The following is a 21,083-nucleotide window of genomic DNA, read 5'->3' as shown; positions in this document are numbered from 1 at the left end:
GTTTTCAACTATTACAATAAGCAGTTTATTTTATTTTTACACTCAGCAGTATTTCATCGTCAATTTATGTTGTACTTGAATTCAGAGTTTTGTTACTCAGTTAAACCCCATCAGAACTTTGTAATCAGTCCTTATCTCCCATTACCTGCAGGAGCGGATGGGGCTCTCAGTGTCCGGAATACATTACTTGTGTCCGGCGACCTGGACACTGACCCTCTCCTGGTGCTGCCGACAACGTCCCCGGCTAGTCGAGCCGACTGGGCGTATCGGTGCCGTACAGACGGCATGTCTTGCAGGGAGTTGAGTGTAGGTGTGCACATCTCCAGTGCTAGACGGTAGTGTTCCAGCCAATCATCTACTAAGTTTCTGTGAGGGCAAAACGCAAACAGTGCAAAAAATGTGAATGCCAAATATCGGAGACTGTGATACGTGATTCATGCCTTCAAAAAATGCAGTCGATTGATATAATATAAAGAACTTAAATGTGACTGGATGCAGACAAAATATGGAACTTGGTACCCAAATAAAACAAATTTAAATGCTTAAGAATATCAATCATATATTGGAGATCCAATATTGTCTCTTTGGGAATATGGAATGAAATTCAAACATCTATAGCAAAACATTGTGAGAGCTAAGAAATAACTTTTTATTTTCAAATGAGATTATTTCAAACTCAATCTTAATTCAAATGTCCATCATTTTCAAAGAAATGTTTTCCACTAATTTTACTAATAATCCCTCATATTCCCTTAGTGTTGATTAATATCTTAATGAATTTCACCAATCAATTCAGAAAGAGAGTTGTCTTCCCTTTGACCATCAATAATATCCATCATTTTCAATTTAGAAAAAACAAATTGAAGAAAATGGAAGAGGAAATTGTTTATGACGCATATTGCAACTCAATATATGCTTTGTGAGTAAAATAACACCTCAAAATGCAAAGGATCACATATAACTGTGAATTTGTGAAAAACGCTTTCCTTGAAAGCAGCCATGCAGCCCATCCTTCCATCTGTATACTCCCGTCCACCTTACCTTGCCTTCCTCTGGAGCCGGGCAAGCTCCTTGTCAGCCTCCGTATCATACTGGATCTGGTCCTGGACCTCCATCATCTTCTGGAGCTCGGCGAGTTGACCCTTGTACTTATCCTGGAGCCACAACATTCACATCACTGATGGAACAATAGTTTTAACAAACACCTCTTGATCATACAGAATTAACTGATATCATGAAACTGTGATGAAAACAAACACAACAGTGTTATTGTGCAATACACTTCATGTGACACACAAGTCCTGGGATCTCATCATAAAGACACCCATCAACAATGATGTAGTGATAATGTATGGATAATGTTAACAGAACTATTCCTAGCATTGGGCTTAAAAAAGTAAAAGAATTGGTTCTCAGGCAATGGCTTTTTCGAAAACAGTGCGGGTTGGCGATGTTTTTTTAGCTTTTTCAAACTAGTATATAACCAAATATATAGTTGTGTACCATCAACCTGGGAAAGGGCCTCCCTACATCAACAAGCATATCAACTCCTATTGCAGCCATGACCATAACACAAGATGCGCAGTAATGCAGTGTGCATGTAAAGGCAAGTAACTATGTGCTATGTGCATTGTTTTTAAGCATTATCATTTTTTAAAATTTTTTAAAAATAGAAATTAAAACAAAACCTGCAGCAGACTTTATGATGATGTGGGCGGTGCCTAAGAACCAAGACTATTATTTTTGTTAGCCTTATGTTCAATACAGTGAGGCTTGTAGTTCATTTTAACACTATTTGCAGTGAATATCAGACTGGTTGGACAATGAACAATACATGTACAGACTTAATCACTCACTCATATTTAACCTAGACAATATCTGAGAACAAAAGGAAATATCTATATTTGACATTCTATGTTCAAGTGAAATTTGTTTGTTGTATAAAACCACACTCAGCAATATTCCTTCAATATTGAGGTTGTAAATAATAGAGTCTTGACCAGATAATTTAGGGATTGACATCATAAGCATTGATCTACGCAAGTGGGATACAATGATAAGTCAGCAAGCCTGACCACCCGGTCCCAGTTATTCGCCTCTTGCGACAAGCCTGGATTGCTGAAGACCAATTCTGTCCCAGATCTATGAGTAAAAGATCAGATATTTTTGCACAATTTTTTTTACATATATGAGCTATTTTGTCACTTGGTACTTTTATACATTTTACTTTAAAAAGAGGAACATAGCTAACAGACACCAAATATTTCATGTGCGCATCTATTTCCTTAAGGTTTTCATAGTGATAAAAACGCCTCCAAAAGAGAAAAAAATAAGCTTTCTCATAAAGTCTGTTTCAGAGAGGGGTAGCCGAGTGGTTAAAGCGTTCACTCGTCACGCCGAAGACCCGGGTTCGATTCCCGACATGGGTACAATGTGTGAAGCCCATTGCTGGTGTTCCCCAATGTGATATTGCTGGAATATTGCTAAAAGCGGCATAAAACCATACTCACTCACTCACTTATTTAATATGTCTAGGTGGTCGGGTAGCCTGGTGGTTAAAGCGTTCTTTCGTCACGCTGAAGACCTGGGTTCGATTCCTGACATGTGTATAATGTGTGAAGCCCATTACTGGTGTCCCCCGCCGTGATATTGCTGAAATATTGCTAAAAGCGGCGTAATACTATACTCACTCACTTGATATGTCTATGCTAATCTTCACGTCTGATACTTCGTGTACAGTGTTTGTTCTAAAGATTGATTAAAGTGTGAAGTGGTGAAAACTGATTGGTTTAGTCTTGTGTTCCAGATATGCAAAAAAACTGTTAGTGTCACCTTTTTCTTTGATTTTGATTTTGTTTTAGTCTTTGGTGCAAAAAGTCTGAGTAGTTCTTTGGCAGCTCGTGATGAGAAGGTGAAAGTTGTTAGTAGCTGCTCCTGAAAACATACATTGCATACATTACACATCTACAGGGTGGCTGACGTCAACACAGAGAAAGATAAGCAGGGAAATAAACATTTATTGTGCAAATCATTCATGACGGTGCTGTAAGACTTAAGAATACATGTATTTACATCAGCAATGTTTTTGATGTTGATAAGGATGAAGAATGTTACTTAATGCTGCAGTATGACAGCAATATTTCAGCTGTAGCACTGCCGTTTTAAATAATCTAGTTTGGCCCATAAAACCAGAGGCTGACTGTATGAGCATCGGGGTATGTTGACACAACAGCAGCTAGATCACACATTGTGACCACTTGATCCTCAGGCGAGATGGCTCTGATGATGATGATGAGGATGAGGAGGAGAAAGAGGAAGAGGAGGAGGTGGAGGTGATGAAGGAGGAGGAGGATGAGGAGGAGGAAGAGGAGGAGCAAGAGGAAGAGGAAGAGGAGGAGGTGATGAAGGATGAGGGGAAGGATAAAGTCATTGACAATTATGCTGATGATAATGATGATGATGATATATCCATCATTATTGATAAGGAACTAAGAATTTGCACATTTATTCCCAATTCTTTTTTATTCCTTATAGAAATACATTCTAAAAACTTCATAAAATGAACATGTTTGATTTGCTCACATTTTCATCTCCTTGTCGTGGCTCGACAGCTCCGGGCACAGGCCCCACGGGGAACTTAGCACTCTCCTTCATACAGTTGAAGTGTAGCACCATGGAGCTTTGGCTCACGCAGCGGAACGTCAGGAAACTGTTTATCTGGAACACATTCATAAACACATCAACAACAATTACTTATGAAAAAAATAGCTATGAAAGTTAGAAGCAGACGTAGTTGTGGACACCAGACAGCAATAATGCTGTATCACAGAATCTGTAGATAATTTTGGGGCCAGACAAACCAGTCCAGGAAAGTATGCGCCTGACCAAAGGTTCCACTTTAGTCAACTGTTGCGACAAGCATGGGTTACAGGGGTTCAGTTCTATCCTGGCATCTCCACGAGGAGGAAAGCATGAGTCAAGGATGACAGATAAGGTTTTCTGCAGTTAACAATCATTCCAACATATTGCTGTGTTTGCCTCTGTGGTCTAGTGGAAAGAGCATCTGCTCAGGAGAGGAAGGTTTGTTGTTCGATCCCCAGCCGCATCATACCAAAAGATGTTAAATGATGGTACTTGTTGTTACCCTGCCTAATGTTCAGTTTTAGGTGATACAACAAGGCCTATTTGGCTCGGAGTCAGTATACTGTGTCTGAGTGGGGTATCCATCTTAAACTGTGGCATGGTATCTCAGTGGGCTAGCACTATAAAACTGGTACAAGAGGCCACACACAAGTGTATATATATATGGGCAATAATCTTGAACATGATGCTAAACATGGCGTTTGAGAAACTGATCATACCAGTGTGACAGTGTCAATAGGGATTCTGCCGTTCACCAGTTCGACAAAGCGATCTTAGCAGCCAAACTACATCTTCCCGAAGCAAAGGAGTTAACTGACTATAAAAGTCCAGTTTCCACCCTTGCCAAACTAGGCTGGTATTATGGAGTTACGTTTTGTCTGGACTAACAAGTCTATGCATAGTCCAATCAAAATTGCGCACCAAAATCAAAATCCGGTTCGTAAACTGTCGTGCAGATTTCGGTCGATTGCAGGGTTTGCAAAGAATGTGCATCGCGAATTCGTTTTCAGCAGATATTTTCCAAATCCTTTCATGTTTATAATAAAGGTGCTCACGTGATTTGATGCATGCATTTGTAAGACCTGTTTTATCACAATATAGATCTTGATTATCGATCAGATCGTCCTGACTGGGTGCCACCATTTTGTGTGAAGCAAACGACAGTGATACGAGAGGTGGAATCTGATTGGTCCATAGGAGAGGCTTAGAAGGGACATAATTGGTAATAGCCACTGGTGGCGCAACGATCGAGCCCAGTAATTCCAGCCTAGTTCGGCAAGGGTGGAAACTGGACTTTTCAAGTCAGTTAACTCCTTTGCCTCAGGAAGATGCCAAACTAAGAAAGAAGCCTTCCTGATATCTAAAATCACTTTGGAGAAAAGTCCAAGGCAGAATTCCCGTGCTCACTGTCACACACACATCACATATCAGCACACTACAGTGATATGACTCTCATAAGTACCCCTTACGCGTTAGAGGTAAGTTTTACTTAGCTAAGTTCGCCTTAGGCCATAAACTAACATCGCTTGGGAGATCTATTGAATTGATGAAGTTCAGATTTAACAACACTTCTTAGTATGAAATCCTTCAATAAACTTACCGTATTCGACATAATATGCGCCCAGGGCACTCTCAAAATTAGAAATAGGGGGCTCTTATAAGAACATTATTTTGGTGAAAAACAACAGAGTTTAAAGATCGTAAATTTCGTGGTTTATGCTGACAGCCTAAAATGTTTACATATGACAGATATATTTTTCCAGAATTTAATTTCCCATCATTAAGGATGCATATAACACACGTATTATACAAGAATAGATAAGTCCTGTGTACATTGATCAATCGGAAGGGGTGCTAACTGGGATTGCTCACCAGCCAATATATTAGCAAATATTGCCATGGACGCTTATTACGTCGTATACGGTATTATAAATGACAGTTAAACTTCCAGCAAGATATCTTACCTGGAAACTGACTGGTGATGTTATTTTCACATTTCCATGTGGCCACTTCCATTTTCGGGAGACTGTTCCATCGTCTTCTGCTAAATGGCCTCCCTTCTCCGTTGCTAAAAACCTGCAGCACACAGTCAGACACATAACACGAGTGAATGGGTTTAACAGTGCTTTGAGCAATATTGCAGTTATATACACCAGCTTGATGTTGGAGGAAAGCCCAAAGTGATGTAGGTCTCAGATGTTTACCCATGTGAAACCCACGAGCATGGGTTTGGTACTGACAAACCGAGAAAACACACGATCAAGGTTCCTTGTTTGCCAAAGGGCAGCAACTCTGCACAGCATATTACGATGCCTTAAGTGACTTGACCTTGTGCCTCTAATGCATGGAAGAGGCATTGGGATGAAATATCACATATAAACACAATATTAACAGAAATTATAAAAAGTTTTTAACATGTTTAAAAGGAAAATGTACTGTATGGAATATTTTCTATTTTCATTTAACTTCCTGTATATACATACTAATAAGGACTTCAATATAAACTGTTTTATCGAGTGGAATGTCTTGTATCTGGTGGCAAGAAATCACTGATTTATGTAGTATCGTCAATACTTCATGGGTTTGTATAATATTTCTCTATCAGCTGTGAATATATACGTCAGATTAGGGCTGGGACGAGTCCAAATTTACTACCCGGGTACCCACCCCACTATTAACCAACCATACCCAAGTACCCGCTGTAGGTCCCAAGAGATAGGTCCAAATGTCCAATTGAGAATAGTTTGACCGTAGCCCTGGCAAAATACTTGTATAAAACATTCTTGTCATGCATACACTGACGTTGATTGAAATTTGATCTTTATTCAAACACCTCATCATAAAGTTCAATGCATGTTTCGTTTTTGTTTCCATTTTTCATTTTGTTTGTGCATTGTGTTTGAGTATTAGGATTTGTATATTCTTTTGAAAATGGAAATAAAAACAAAACGTGCAGCAGACTTTATGTTGATGTGGGTGGTGCCTGAGAACCAAGACTATTATTTCCTTTAGCCTTAAGTCAAGCAATGAAATGGAGCCATGGTCAACTCCTCAGTCTGCAACTTCATCCATCAGTCTAAAGCCACAGTGTAGTAAAATTCGGTTCGGTCTGGTCAGTTCAGCTAAATATTGTCCATATGACAACACTGAAATCTACTGAAAAGGATGTGAAGTTTTTGACAAAGACTGCTCATGGTCATCAAATTAAACCTTCTTGCATGACATATCTGCAAACTAGGGCTGTGTATTGGCAAGACCCTGTATTGCTAAAGCGTTTGACACCGATTGTATATGCAGATCCTATTTCCTACACACTAAAGTTATTACACAGCATGATTAGTCACCACCATTTGTTTGTCATGGATACTCGGAGATCAAATTCTTCCAAATTTTTCACCCATTTTGTGAATCAATTTTGAAGGGAAACATTATTTGTGAACGAATTTCTGTGAAGCTTTAGGTCAAATGATACATATAATACCCAAACTTTGTTTTACCAAATATACTAGAAACAAAATCTTTTGCAATGTGTATCGTTTGAAAAGCGTATTGCAGTATAAATTCTCTTCTTACGTCACAATAAGTGAGTGTGTGAGTTAAGTTTAACTCTGCTTTTAACAGTATTCCAGTTATATTGCGGCGTGTCAGCACATTGGGAGGAAAGCCCGAAGTGATGCAGGTCTCAGACGTTTACCACTTCGGTCAAACCCACAAGCATGGGTATGGTGCTGACAAACTTAGAAACATAATCAGGGCGAACCAGGATTCGAACCCACAATCATGGGGTTTTGGCGTGCCCAAGGGACGCAACTCTGCCCAGCGAATCATGGCGCCTTAGACGACTTGGCCACCCATGCCCCCACATCACAATAAGATTCAAATGACGTCAACAATGACGTTGGATAATGTAAACAATACACTGGTGTGAGTGAAGTGATATTTGCACAAGTGCGCATACAATTTTTATGAACTCGGTTATTTCGAACGTTATGGTAATAAATTCAAGTATGATGGCAAAGGCGTACTCACTTGACTACACCATTGGGATGATAACAGCACCCTTTCCCAACCGGTGTGAAACAGGCCAGCATCTTCATGTCCAGATCATCAGTGTAGGCTATGGTGTAGTAGCCTGGCCGGCCGTACCCGGCCCCACTGCTCACCACTGCTGGACGGCCCGATGGGTAGCTGGACAATGGTCAAGGAAGTGTATTGTTTATATCTGTTGCAATCAGAATTACCTTACCACATCTGTTTGTTTGTTTGTTCGTTGTTTAATGCCACACTCAGCAATATTCCAGCTATCATCGGTCTGTAAATAATCGAGTCTGGACCAGACAATACAGTGACTAAAAACCATGAGAATCAATCTGTAAAAGTACCATTTCATGAAAGCATTTGGTCCATATGTGCAAGGTTGGATTTAAATTTTCTAGAATGTTGATCACACATTCCAAAAGAATAATATGTGATCTATTTCTAACCCTAGTTCCTACTTACAGACCCGTGAAGATTCCGGGGTAGAATAGGTCTTCAGCAACCCATGCTTGCCGTAAAAGGTGACTATGCTTGTCATAAAAGGCTGGTCAGTTTGGTCAGGCTCCCTTTCTTGGTTGATGCATGTCATCGATCCCAATTGTGTGGATCGATGCACATGATATTAATCACTGGATTGTCTGGTCCAGACTCGATTATTTACAGACCGCCGTCATATATATGGAATATTGCTGAGTGCGGTGTTAAACAAAAAACCAACCAACCAATCCTACTTACAAGAGTCCTTACAACTGCAAAGTGTTTAATTCTAGTCTTAATACACCTACCTCCTTTTGTTGGTTTTTGGTTTGGTTTGTTGTTTAACGCCGCACTCAGCAATATTCCAGCTATATGACTGCGCTCTGTAAATAATCGAGTCTGGACCAGACAATCCCGTGATTAATATCATGAGCATCAATCCACGCAATTGGGATCAATGACATGCATCAACCAAGTCAGCATGCCTGACCACCTGATCCCGTTAGTCGCCCCTTACCACAAGCAGATGGGTTGCTGAAGACCTATTCTATCCCGGATCTTCACGGGTCTGACACACACTAATTGTGCACACACAGAAATTCCTAGGTCTGCTTAGTGATACCCTATCAAATGTGCATCAAATGTGACGTGTGTTGCAAGCTCTCCTCGGACAGACAGGTTCCTGGCTGGTATTTGAGCTTCATCACATTAATGATGTGCATAGGTTCTATTCTGAGTCTATTTCAATGAATCAATTTTGAGCAGATAGCCTTCTCTTGATTTCACAAATGCTTAATGCCCTGTCAGTCTTAATGTTTTGTATTATTTGAGATGAAAGCTATCTTGCCTCTTTCAATGTTGAGCATCCACTATATCTCCAGGGCTCGCATTTACGAAAACCTACACTAACCCCTTGACCCATTCCCAAATTACCCGCCCTTGGTTTTGATTAACATTTTACTGACCAATCAAACGTCGACATAAGGCTTAAAAGAATAAAAGAATTTGCTCTCAGGCAATGACTTATGAAAATATATATAATAATAATATTTTTGCTTGTTCAACCTAGAATGTAACCAAATAAACAGTTGTGTACCATCAACCTGGGAAAGGGCCTCCCTACATGAACAAGCATACCAACTCCTATTGCCCCCACGACTATAACAGAAGATGCACAGTAAAGCAGTGTGCATTAAAAGGGAAGTAACTGCATGCTATATTGGATTGCATTTTGGATAATTTAAAAAAAAATTGTGGATGTAATTGAAAACAAAATGTGCAGCAGACTTTATGATGATGCAGGCAGTGCCTGAGAACCAAGACTAGTATGTTTTTTAGCCTGAGGGTGAGGGTAAGGGAGGTAACTCGATCATATTGCCTAGAAACCCAAAACCACTGCCAGTTTTAATGGACATGAAGACATTCTTTCCATCCAAAGATGTTTCAGGGCTTTCTTTTGAATGTCAGTCAGTGTTTTTCATTGTTGAATTTCTTGCAAACTCAATCATAATCAATTGGACTGGCCACCATATGTTGTTGATATAGCCAATCCAACATTGAGGCTGGTTTGTAACTTACATTCTGATTGGTCCGTTAGACCTAGTAGCACAGCCAATCATATTGGTAAATGGAAATCAAGGGCGGGTAATTTGAGATTGCAAGAACCACAGGTCTGCAATGAATCCAGGTGTTAGTGTAGGTTTACCCAAATGGAAGCCCTGGAGATATAGAGGATGAATGTAGAAATAAATTGAAAAATGAATACAAATGAAGCTCCGTACAGATTATAACTAAATTCTGACAATTACTCTTCCCAATTTCCAAACGGATGAGAATATATTAATGTCAACTTCTTTATTATGAGGAACACAACGTTTCGGAGTATATGCTTACTCCTTCATCATTCACCCGATGAAGGAGTAAGCACATACTCCGAAACATTGTGTTCCTCATAATTAAGAAGTCGACATCCATATATTCTCTTCCTTATGTGTACCACTTCTAAATGCCTTTTAAAGACCCAATTTCCATGTTCACAAATACATATTACACAGTATGTCTGTTCAGACAATATAAGTTCAGGATCCTGAACTATGATGAGAATTTGTTTTGAATTTGTTGTTCTCAAGCAAGGATACTATGCGACTGTTGTTCCATCCATGTGTGAAGTCAGCATGAGTTGTTTCCCCTCGTTGCGGTCGTCATACATGTGAGGTATCCGTGGTTTCTTGCCTCTCACTGCTGGGTTGATTGAAGGCTTTACTGGCGATTTTCGGTATTTTAACAAAGTTTCTTTTCTAGTGTCACCATAGTAACGAACTTGAGCAGGTTTGTCAAAACCAATTTCTATTTCTTGTGCATACTGGTCTCGTCTGTGAAAATAAGGCAGGACATACTTTAGAAGTATAAAGCTACATTTCGCTGAACTGTTCTTTGTTCAAAATTAAGCAAGAAAGTCTAGCAATCTCATTAAAATCAGATCTTAGTTCTCGCTGCCGCTAAACAAAGATCTGAGGACATCCCATTATGGGTCACGTCAGAACGACCTTTCGCAAACTTTGACCGGACAGTGAAATGACTAGGAAGAAGTCGACATCAGCCAATTAAAAAACAGCTTTCTCGAGCTTCACTGCACTCGTTTCTATCTGGTGACTTCATTTCAGACTACTCTTGAAAAATATGTTGACACCGTTCTCGATTAAAATTTTGAAAACTGAAAAAACGAACATCCTGGAATGTCTAATATATGGTTTAAATTGTCTGGCATTGCTTCCCACTTACTGTGCATGTTTATCCCACGGAAGCGAGAGATTGACGATAATTTTGACGGAATCAGCCGTACGGGCATAATTGTCGTTTGGAATACCCCGTGTTAACGTTTTCGAGATTGCATGATTAGAAACACATTCCGACTGTCACTTTCACGATCTGGTAAGCAACCAGGTCATTCTGACGTGACCCGTAATGGGATGTGCTCAGATCTTTGTTTAGCGATAGCGAGAACTGAGGTCTGTTTTTAATGAGATTGGAAAGGATAGGGTCCCTGTCATAATCCTAATATTAAAAGTTTACAGTTTAAGGGTCCCTAGATTTAAGTAGAAGCAAACCTCAAGTAGCCCAGAAGCCTTTAATTTTGAACACTTCTTTTGTACTCAACCAACATGAAGTAAAAACATGTACATAACAGGTGCTATATGTATCACAGAGGGAAACGACAATGCAGATCAATTCCCTGAGGCAAAGTAAACACTTTCCAGTGATGGCCTAAGATTCTATGAACAGCCCACATATTTGCAAAAAAGTGAGCTATATAAATCACCATTTAACAAATCTAGAACAACACTAAATATGTAAAGGTTGAATACATAGTTTGATAGAACAAGGAAAATTCTTTCTAAAAACGTTTTCATTGTTCATCATTATGTTTTTTAAACACAAATACATGATCAGACTGAATATGAGAAAACTGTCATACAGTGTCAGTTTTGATGATATTTTCAGATCCATTGATGGGCCTCAAAATTTGCCAGAATAAGGGGGTTTAAAATTTGCCAGAATAATGGACCTTAAAATTTGCCAGAATTATGGTCCATCCAAACAAATCATGGTCCATTATCAAAAACAAGAAAGATCTGCTAATCTTTGAATAATGTCGTGAGGAGACTGTTGTCATATTTGAATTGCTCATACAGAATAATAATTTAAAAAAAAATACAGAATAATGATTTAAAAAACCAAACAGAATAACATGCCCATGCAGAAATAATATCCAATGCATTTTTTTTTTGCTCTGATCAAATCCCATCATGGAATCAGTTCTGCATGCAAAGATGACAATTATAATTGATACATAAATACTAAAATAGCCATTGTGTATCATATCATTGAATTTAATAGCACTGTGAATTGGTGAAGGAGTATAGTCTTACTGCAAGGCTTGCTGGTAAGGACTGCCCGTTACAGTGTAATGTACTCACGTGATCTTCATGCAGTGTTGTAGAATCTGAACACACCACTCCAGCAGCGTATCCCTCGCTATCTCGTCCTCCTTCCCCTTCTGAACGATCCACCCTGAAACATCATGGCCACACTCAAATGTAACAAAGCTTTTTACTGTGTGCAAGGGGGTGGTTGGGTAGCCGAGTGGTTAAAGCGTTCGCTCGTCACGCCGAAGACCCGGGTTCGATTCCCGACATGGGTACAATGTGTGAAGCCCATTTCTGGTGTCCCCCGCCTTGATATTGCTGGAATATTGCTTAAAGCGGCGTAAAACCGTACTCACTCACTCTCTACAGTGAACAAGTGAAATATTGTTTAAATCTGCAGTCAGCATACTTCAGGTTCATCATGGCTTGTGAATCAAGTCTGGACCAGCCAAACCAGTGGCTGAAAGCATGAACAACGATCTACTCCTGTCCAACCAAATTCTATTTTAGCAGGCTCTTACAACAAACAGCCTCTTAGCCCAGGGGATGCCGGTTACAATTGCCCCCAGCAAACCCATGCTGTTTCGTTGAGGAGATTTAACGGATTGGATGGTCAGGCAGAGTGATTTTGTTGATTGCATGTCATTGTATCCTGATGGCATGCTCCCAATATCAGTCACTGGATTGTCTGGTCAAGAAATGAGTCTTCTCATGCAATTGCATTATAGAACAAACGAACAAAAATGACACAAGATGAAAGGCATGGTGTCTGCAAACAGTCGAAGTCTGGTGCCAAAACAAAATTTGATTTGAAAATGTTTTTTCTTATTAGTGCTTCAATATGATAAAAATATTAGCATTAGTTTGACAGCCTGGTTGTTCATGAGGATATTTACGGTATGTCAACAAGTCAAATACACAACCTACCTTTTTCTTCACACTGCTTTGAAGACAGCTGGAACTGTATTGTACACATGTAATAGCTGGGGTTTCCCATGGTTGCTGCAACACAAACACACACAAATAATATGTACTTGTAGGTCATCACTAGAGATTTCTGGCCAACCATTTGACATTCTGGGGTGGGGGGGGGAGGGAGCCTGGTATTTTTTTGAAAAAAATAATTTGCCCCCGATCGTTCTTAAATTATTCTGACTATTGAAAAAGAGAATAATATAGTCTGCCACAAAAATGACATTGTTGCAAGGTGTTTTATATTAAACATATATTTAGGCTCATAGTTATGATTTTTAAAAATCTGGTTTTGCTCTAACTGAAAAAATATCTAGTCTCAAAACAGAATCCCAGCTCACTCACCACCCCCAGAATATCAAATGGTACGTCCCTTACTCCATTAGAGACAGTGTCATACCGATTTTAGAAAACAAATGTCAGTATTGGTTTTGATTAAACAAATTCTGGCTCTTGTAAAATAATTGTGTTGTACACACAAATGTAACAATCTCTTTGTCATCCACACTCTATAATTAGATGTGAAGAAATAGCGTTGTCTATTTTGAGAATGAGAAGCTTGCAGTATCACCCGACCTTAACCATCCGTTACTGTGATGTCATTAAACAATAGGTCGAGAAAGATAAATGCATTGTGTAAACAATAGTTAACTATTATACAAACAATGTGAATTAATATTATGCATGTTCACATGAATTATTAATCAATTTGTTTATCTTGAACTGTATGTATAGTAATGTGATAATATGTCCACAAGATTATATGAAATTGTGGTTACTCATCAAGTGGTGAAAATTGCCAGCACTGACTCATTTCAAAGCAATCTTACCTTGATGATATGGCAAGTGTCAACATGTACACAAACCATGACAATGAAGATTTAACAACGTACCAGTCACATATCTTAATTACTTAATATGCCAAAGGACTAAATTTTTCTAATTCATTTGCGACATGACTTTCTACTGTAGAACCTGTTGACCTGTATTCATACCAGGGCTGGGACGGGTAACTCAGGTACTCGGGTCAGGTGGGTACTGAGTAGGACCTGGGTACCCACAGGACTACCTGGACCAATGGTTAGTCACGTGATATATTGTTTAATGACAAAAACTCACTATAGCTCAGAGGTTACACAAGACAAAAATGTTTGCATTTCTTTCTGATGATGCAGACATTTCTTTTGACTTGTATATGTTTGAGGAAAGGTAAAGCTTCAGTCAACTTCAGTGAACGCATGATCTGATTGTTTGATACATGTATCTAAATAGTTTTGGCCAGGGCTGCGATAAAACATTTACCAATCAGACATTTTGTGCCCATCTCTTGAGACCTGCAGTGGGTACCCGGGTAGGGTCGGGTAATAGGGGGTCGGGTACCCAGGTAGTAAATTTGGACTCGTCCCAGCCCTAATTCATACCACATATCAAGGTTCGAAATTAGTCAACTTGTCCGAGATCAGTCACATTCATGAAGGACTAATGACATTTCCTTGTTGACTACCAATTTTTGCCATAAGGTAGATTACAACTCAGTAGCATGTCTATTGTTGCCGACAAGTGAAAATATAAATTAATTTCAAACACTGCATTTTAATATACTTCATCTTCCATACAAAATTCATGATTAACATGAATGCATCTGAAACATTATATCAATATTTATAAAAAGAAACGGTTAAATTCTTGTATTAACCTGAACCAGTTCTTCTCCAAGTGTTGATCATATTAGTACCAACCACAGAGAAATGTTAAATCTTTCTTTACCATTCCAAAATAATTTCATCTGATACAACCACCACTGCCACCCTCATCTGATGCCTAAGTTTATTGTTATCATTAACAGGTGGTACCCAATTCCTTCTGCTTCACCATCAATCACCCTAGGCCCCGAGATCAGTTTTAAGTTGCCCTCGAAACTGGAAGCTCATTTTAGGTATAGGCCATCTTTGGTTTTTTCTTGGTTTACCATGGCTCCGGATAAATTTGTTTTGCCATTGTTGTCTTTCACATTGGGTAATGATAGTGTTTTTTTGGTATCGAATAAGACCATTATCACATAATTATAATTTCATAAAAAAAAATATAATCATTCAACAGTAAAAAAATAAAATAATATTATGTTTATTTATTTCATTATAATTGACATAATTGTAAACCAAAGAATAAACAAAATTCTGGCCTTTGTAGAGCTTTCAGTTTGGAAAGAAATTACTCTCTGACAAATGCCCCTCAAGTTAAGATGATTATATTCAAGATTAGTGGCAGGTAAATAGTATACTCTGTACATACAACAACTGAGGTTATCACTGAGGTCCTCTTGATCTACTTCCTCCTCAGGATTACCTTATATGGATTTAATACACTTAACTATTGAAGAAAACAATCAAATGATATATACATTCAATTTATCAACATAAACATATATTTCTCAAGGCGTAACCTGTTCCAGTATTGTGTTCCTTATCTCCAGTCAGATCACATTATTACTGACAAGAAAAAAAACTACTGTATTCGACGTAATAAGCGCCCAGGGTGCTCTCAAGATTAGAAATAGAGGGCTCTTATTAGAATATTATTTTGATGAAAAAAAAACAGAGTAGAAAGATAAATTTTGTGGTTTATACTGACAGCCTGAAATGTTTACATAAGACAGATATATTTTTCCAGAATTTAACTGCCCATAATTAAGGGTGCATATAACACACGAGTGTGTATCATACGCGAATAAATAAGTCTTTGTGTATATTGATCAATCGAAAGGGGTGTTAACTGGGATTGTTCACTTGCCAATATGTTAGCAAATATTGCCATGGGCGCTTATTACATCGAATACGGTAGATGTTAAAACAGAGCTAAAATGACTTGGAACAAATATTATTTTCATTTCCTCAACTACAATTTTAAACTTGAAATAGGATTTACATGAAGAAAAACATATGTAGAAATAAGAGTTATTTCCCTTTGAAGGATATAATCTAAAAAAGAATTTCTTTGTATTGTTGACTGATCTTCAGACATAAGAGAGAGAAAAGCAACAAAATGTTGCTAATATGAACGATAGAGCTTTCTTTCATGCATAAAATAAACAGGTAAAAAAACAATTAGTATTTATATATCACAGGCAGTAAAACACAGAAAATATTCATATCATTATATATCAACAGTTATGGATAATTAATAAATGAACACATAAATAATGCACAGAAAAAATGACTGAATGATACATTTGTTGAAATGTTAATGCAAAGATAGTTGTTAATAGAAACAGTAGCAGCAGGGACTTACTCATTGAACTGTCTGAAATATTGTGAGTACAAATTGTTGAAAACATAGGCATGTATTCTCTAGAAATGATTTTTGACATGAAATACGTATTTTTAAAACTGCCTATATCAGTAATATAAAGTTTGTAATAGTGTATAACTTGGTGAGTGAGTATTGTTCTACGTCGCTTTTTGCAATATTTTAGCAATATCACAGCGGGGGACCAAGAAATGGGCTTCACTCATTGTACCCATGTGGGGAATCGAACCCGGGCCTTTGACATGACAAGTGAACACTTTAACCACTAGGCTACCCCAATGCTGTATTACCAGGTGAAACTAATTTCAAATAGGATTAAAATTTCTTTTTTTAAACATTGTCTTAAGCTGGTCAAAATGATTTTTTACAAGTAAAATCAATGACCATCGATCTAAACTGGTTCTCTATGGAATATTTAACAACAGTGGTATTTGTCAAAACCATACTCTAAACAATATACATCTCTGTCAATACTGGACCAAATTTATCCCTAATTTACTTCAATTAGAGATCATCATGTAAATCGAGTAATAATGACTTCCTTCTGTCCTTTCCTAATGATTCCCGTGAAGATCCCGGTAAGACTAGGTCTTCAGCAACCCATGCTTGCCGTAAGAGGCGACATTGCTTGTCATAAGAGGCAACTAATGGGATCGGGTGGTCAGTCTCGCTGACTTGGTTGATGCATGTCATCGATTCCAATTGTGTGGATTGATGATCATGATATTAATCACTGGATTGTCTGTTCCAGACTCGATTATTTGCAGACCGCTGTCATATAGCTGGATTATTGCTGAGTGAGGCGTTAATCAACCAACCAACCAACCAACAACCTTTCCTAATGACACTGGATTCCACTCAGAAGTTGTGGGATGAGGTCCCGTTTGTAATGAAACTAACAAAACTGAGCTTACTTAAACGTTTACATCAGAAACTGACAACATGAAATCAGCAACATTGTTCAGCGCAATAATACAATGCAAGCCCCCCCCCCACAATTATCATCCAATCAGAAAACAGCAGTCTGGTAGTGAGCATGGCCTATTTTGGGGTTCATGGAAATATAAATGCAAAATAATTGCTTGGTTAGCCAATCAAACACTTTGGAATCACTTGCAATTTTTCATGGAAGAATAACTTTATCATATAATGGATAAAAACAGCATCTGTTGGGGGCATTTATGGAAATATATAGCAAAAGAAAATGTCGATTCTGATGATCAAAAGTTGGCATTCGGATATGAACTGCCATTTAAGAATCAAAAACAAATAAACAGATATTAAAGGTACTCACATCTTGCGTCCGAGGGTGTTTCTGTCAGCGCTGACAAATAGTCTTCATGGTAGCTGCGCCTATTGCCTGGAGATCTCACGGAGCCCACCACTGCAGCAAATACACATCACATGTCACATATATTACATTCTGATACTTTCACATCATAACATCATAACACATGGTAACCGAGCAATCTCATTAAAATCAGATCTTTATGAGTTCTCGCTTCAGCTAAACACAGATCTGAGGACATCCCATTACGGGTCTTAGTCAGACCGACCTTGCGCGAACTTTGACCGTCCAATGGAATGACCAATCAGAAGGCAGCTTTCTCGTGCTTTACAGCACTAATTTCAAATTTGCGACTACGCTTCGCAACATATTTTGACAAATTCTCGATTACAAATTTGAAACCTCAACAAAAGAACATTCTGGAATGGCTAATAGATGGTCTAGATTGTAAGGATTCAGTCATTTTAATGCCCGTAACTATCGTTCGGAGTTAAAGTTTTTGAAGTTGCATGATTAGAAATCCCATTCTGACTGTCACTTTCATTATCTGGTGAGCGACGCACTGATTGGTCGGATGAAAAGTCATTCTGACCCCTAATGGGATGTCTTCAGATCTTTGTTTACCGATAACGGGAACTAAGGTCTGATTTTAATGCGATTGACCTGCAAGATTGCTCACTCAACAATCACATGTACAGTGTATGCTGGGTTTTATGCTTAACACCAAACTCAGCAACATTCCAGTTATACTGTAAATAATAAGCAACCATCCCGACCATGGGGATACAATGACGTGCAATCCACCAAGTCACTGAGTGACAATAGATCCATTAAGTTGCCTCTTATGACCAGCACAGGTTGCTAGGGACCAAGTGTAATCCAGAAGCACTACATGGGTGTCCAGGTATGTGTGAATGTTGTTTAGGCTTCATATATTAGTAAGGCCAGACAAATTAGTTGAATGGAGGAGGGAAAATATAGATCCATACTTTTTTTTCGTATTACGGATTTATGGGGCCAAATTGGTTGGATGGAGGATGGCAAATAAACAGCCTTGAAAATGATGTTTCGTGACAAATCCTCAACTGTGTCAGTAAGCAATCTCATTAAATTCAGATCTAAGTTCTCGCTGCCGCTAAACAAAGATCTAAGGACATCCCATTACGGGTCACGTCAGAACGACCTTTTGCAAACTTTGACCGACCACTGAAATGACTAACAAGAAGTCGACATCAGCCAATTAGAAAGCAGCTTTCTCGAGCTTTCAGGCACTCATTTCAACCTGGCGACTTCCATTTCAGACTACACTTGAAAAATATGTTGACACAGTTCTCGATTAAAATTTTGAAAACTGAACAAATGAACATTCCGGAATGTCTAATATATGGTTGAGATTGTATGGCAGTGCTTCCCACGTTCTGTGCAACGCCTCCTCCGTTAAAATGTTTATCCCACGGAAGTGAGACATAGACGATAATTGTGACGGAATCAGTCCTATGGGCTCGAACTGTTGTTCGAAATACCCCGTGTTAACGTTTTCGAGGTTCCAAATTAGAAAACACATTCTAACTGTCACTTTCATGATCTGGTAAGCGACGCTTTGATTGGTCGGACGAAAGGTCGTTCTGACGTGATCCGTAAAGGGATGTCCTCTGATCTTTGTATAGCGATAGAGAGAACTCAGATCTGAATAATGATATTGTGTCAGTAAGCTTCATTTTTCTTGAGGAGGCAGCTATTTCATTTTGTGAGTTACACAAATGTAATTTGTCGACATTGTGCAAAATCAAACGCCAACCGTAACAAATTCCCAAATCCCACAATACTTGACTTGGTGCCATTTTGAGTGATGCACAAATATGCATCAACAGTAATCAGCCAGAATTGATTGGCTTATGAAACTGTTCTTCGCACAACACTACCTGGTTTCCCATTGGTTCCTTTTCTTGGACTTACTTAATCTCATCCAAAATTTCATAAACACATTTTTCCACTTTAGGTTTATATAGAAGAATGTCATATCAAAAGTTGATAAAATCATGAAAATGTCCCTTCCTGTTTTTCCCTAGCAAATCCCTGCAATGGGCAACAAAATTCCAACGGAAGGTTGAAAATCCATACCACAATATATTCTCTATTACCAAGGTAGGCCAGTAATCAGAAATGAACTGACTCTAATTTATCTCAATATCACAAGTCAACTGATCCATAAGTATTCACAACAATCTGAATAAAGCTCTGATACTAGTACAATGGACCCGTGAACACTTGGGTAAGATTAGGTCTTCAGCAACCCATGCTTGCTGTAAAAGGCGTATTCTTGTCGTAAGAGGCGACTAACAGGATTCGGTGGTCAGGCTCGCTGACTTGGTTGATGCATGTCATCGTATCCCAATTGCGTGGATAGATGTTCATGATGTTAATCACTGGATTGTATGGTCCAGACTCGATTATTTACAGACCTCCGTCATACGGCTGGAATATTGCTGAGTGCAGTGTTTAACAACAAACAAACAAACTCGTACAATGTACAAAAACGGTCAAAACAATTTCTAAATGATAAAATATTCTCTATCACATGATTTGCACGATGGTAAGGAGAGAAAGGTTTATTTCAGATGCATCAATATACAGTTAGTTTGAACACAAGACTAATCAAGCATGTCTCTTCAGGTAACCTGGGGCTACAATGAGTTCATGCAATATAACAAACCACTATCGATCATGGACAGAAATTTTGTCCTGCCAGGTAGCTGAAGCATGTTCACAGATTTTATTAGCTTGGCGACCTTGTATTGACAATTCTGTCATAAACACTGTCGATCATGATTTATCGTGACAGTCTTCATAAAACTCATCTCAACTGACCATGCATTCTTTGTGTGGAAATAGCCCAAACTGACATCTCCAAGATTAGCCATAAATGGGGGCCATAAAATTATTAAGTGTGGAATGATACACTGACATACTGCACTGCTATAGTGGGCCTTGGAGTATAATGATACACAATACATAGACCAGGGCCCTGTTCCACAAAGTCATTAAGGAGGGGAGGGAGGATTTTATCCCCCCCAATAAATTGTCCTATAAAAAATCTTGAAAAATAAAATTCTGTCCATATTATTTGAGAAAAGTTTTTTGTCTGCCACAAAAATTACACTGTCGCAATGTGTTTTTTAGAAGAAAAATAACTGGGGCTCATAGTTTTATCTAAGAAAAAATCTGTTTTTTTTGCAGCTCAAACTGAAAAACAATCTGGTCTCAATACAGAATCCCAGCCCTCCCCAGAATATCAAATGATTGGTCCCTAAGTATGGGAGTTTTATCTTCTTAAAGTTAAGATCGCTTTGTGTAACTGGGCCTTGTACACACATATTTTGTACTTACTTAAAAAATCCAGTTTGATAGTGTAAAAAAGTGTTATGACTAAGTTT

The 21,083-nt window shown here is 38.5% G+C and overlaps 1 protein-coding gene across 1 annotated transcript in view; it reads right to left on the bottom strand.

Moving 5' to 3' along the window:
• The window catches only part of LOC139446027 (uncharacterized), a 59,268-nt gene that overhangs the window by 22,587 nt on the left and 15,598 nt on the right, over positions 1 to 21,083 (bottom strand). Inside the window, exons 3-12 of the mRNA XM_071227291.1 lie at positions 17,656 to 17,745; positions 13,011 to 13,085; positions 12,135 to 12,228; positions 10,296 to 10,529; positions 7,672 to 7,830; positions 5,607 to 5,718; positions 3,583 to 3,717; positions 2,833 to 2,934; positions 1,042 to 1,154; positions 146 to 366 (exon numbers count right to left, since the gene is read on the bottom strand). Of these exons, the coding sequence (XP_071083392.1) occupies positions 146 to 366; positions 1,042 to 1,154; positions 2,833 to 2,934; positions 3,583 to 3,717; positions 5,607 to 5,718; positions 7,672 to 7,830; positions 10,296 to 10,529; positions 12,135 to 12,228; positions 13,011 to 13,085; positions 17,656 to 17,745 (1,335 nt within the window). The remainder of the gene's footprint in view (positions 1 to 145; positions 367 to 1,041; positions 1,155 to 2,832; positions 2,935 to 3,582; positions 3,718 to 5,606; positions 5,719 to 7,671; positions 7,831 to 10,295; positions 10,530 to 12,134; positions 12,229 to 13,010; positions 13,086 to 17,655; positions 17,746 to 21,083) is intronic.

Source organism: Haliotis cracherodii, unplaced genomic scaffold (assembly GCF_022045235.1).
Source record: "Haliotis cracherodii isolate W230 unplaced genomic scaffold, xgHalCrac1.p SCAF_6, whole genome shotgun sequence".
NCBI classification, from domain to species: Eukaryota; Metazoa; Mollusca; class Gastropoda; order Lepetellida; family Haliotidae; genus Haliotis; species Haliotis cracherodii.
The sequence above is the reverse complement of the archived record's forward strand: the minus strand, read 5'-3'. Positions and strand labels throughout refer to the sequence as shown.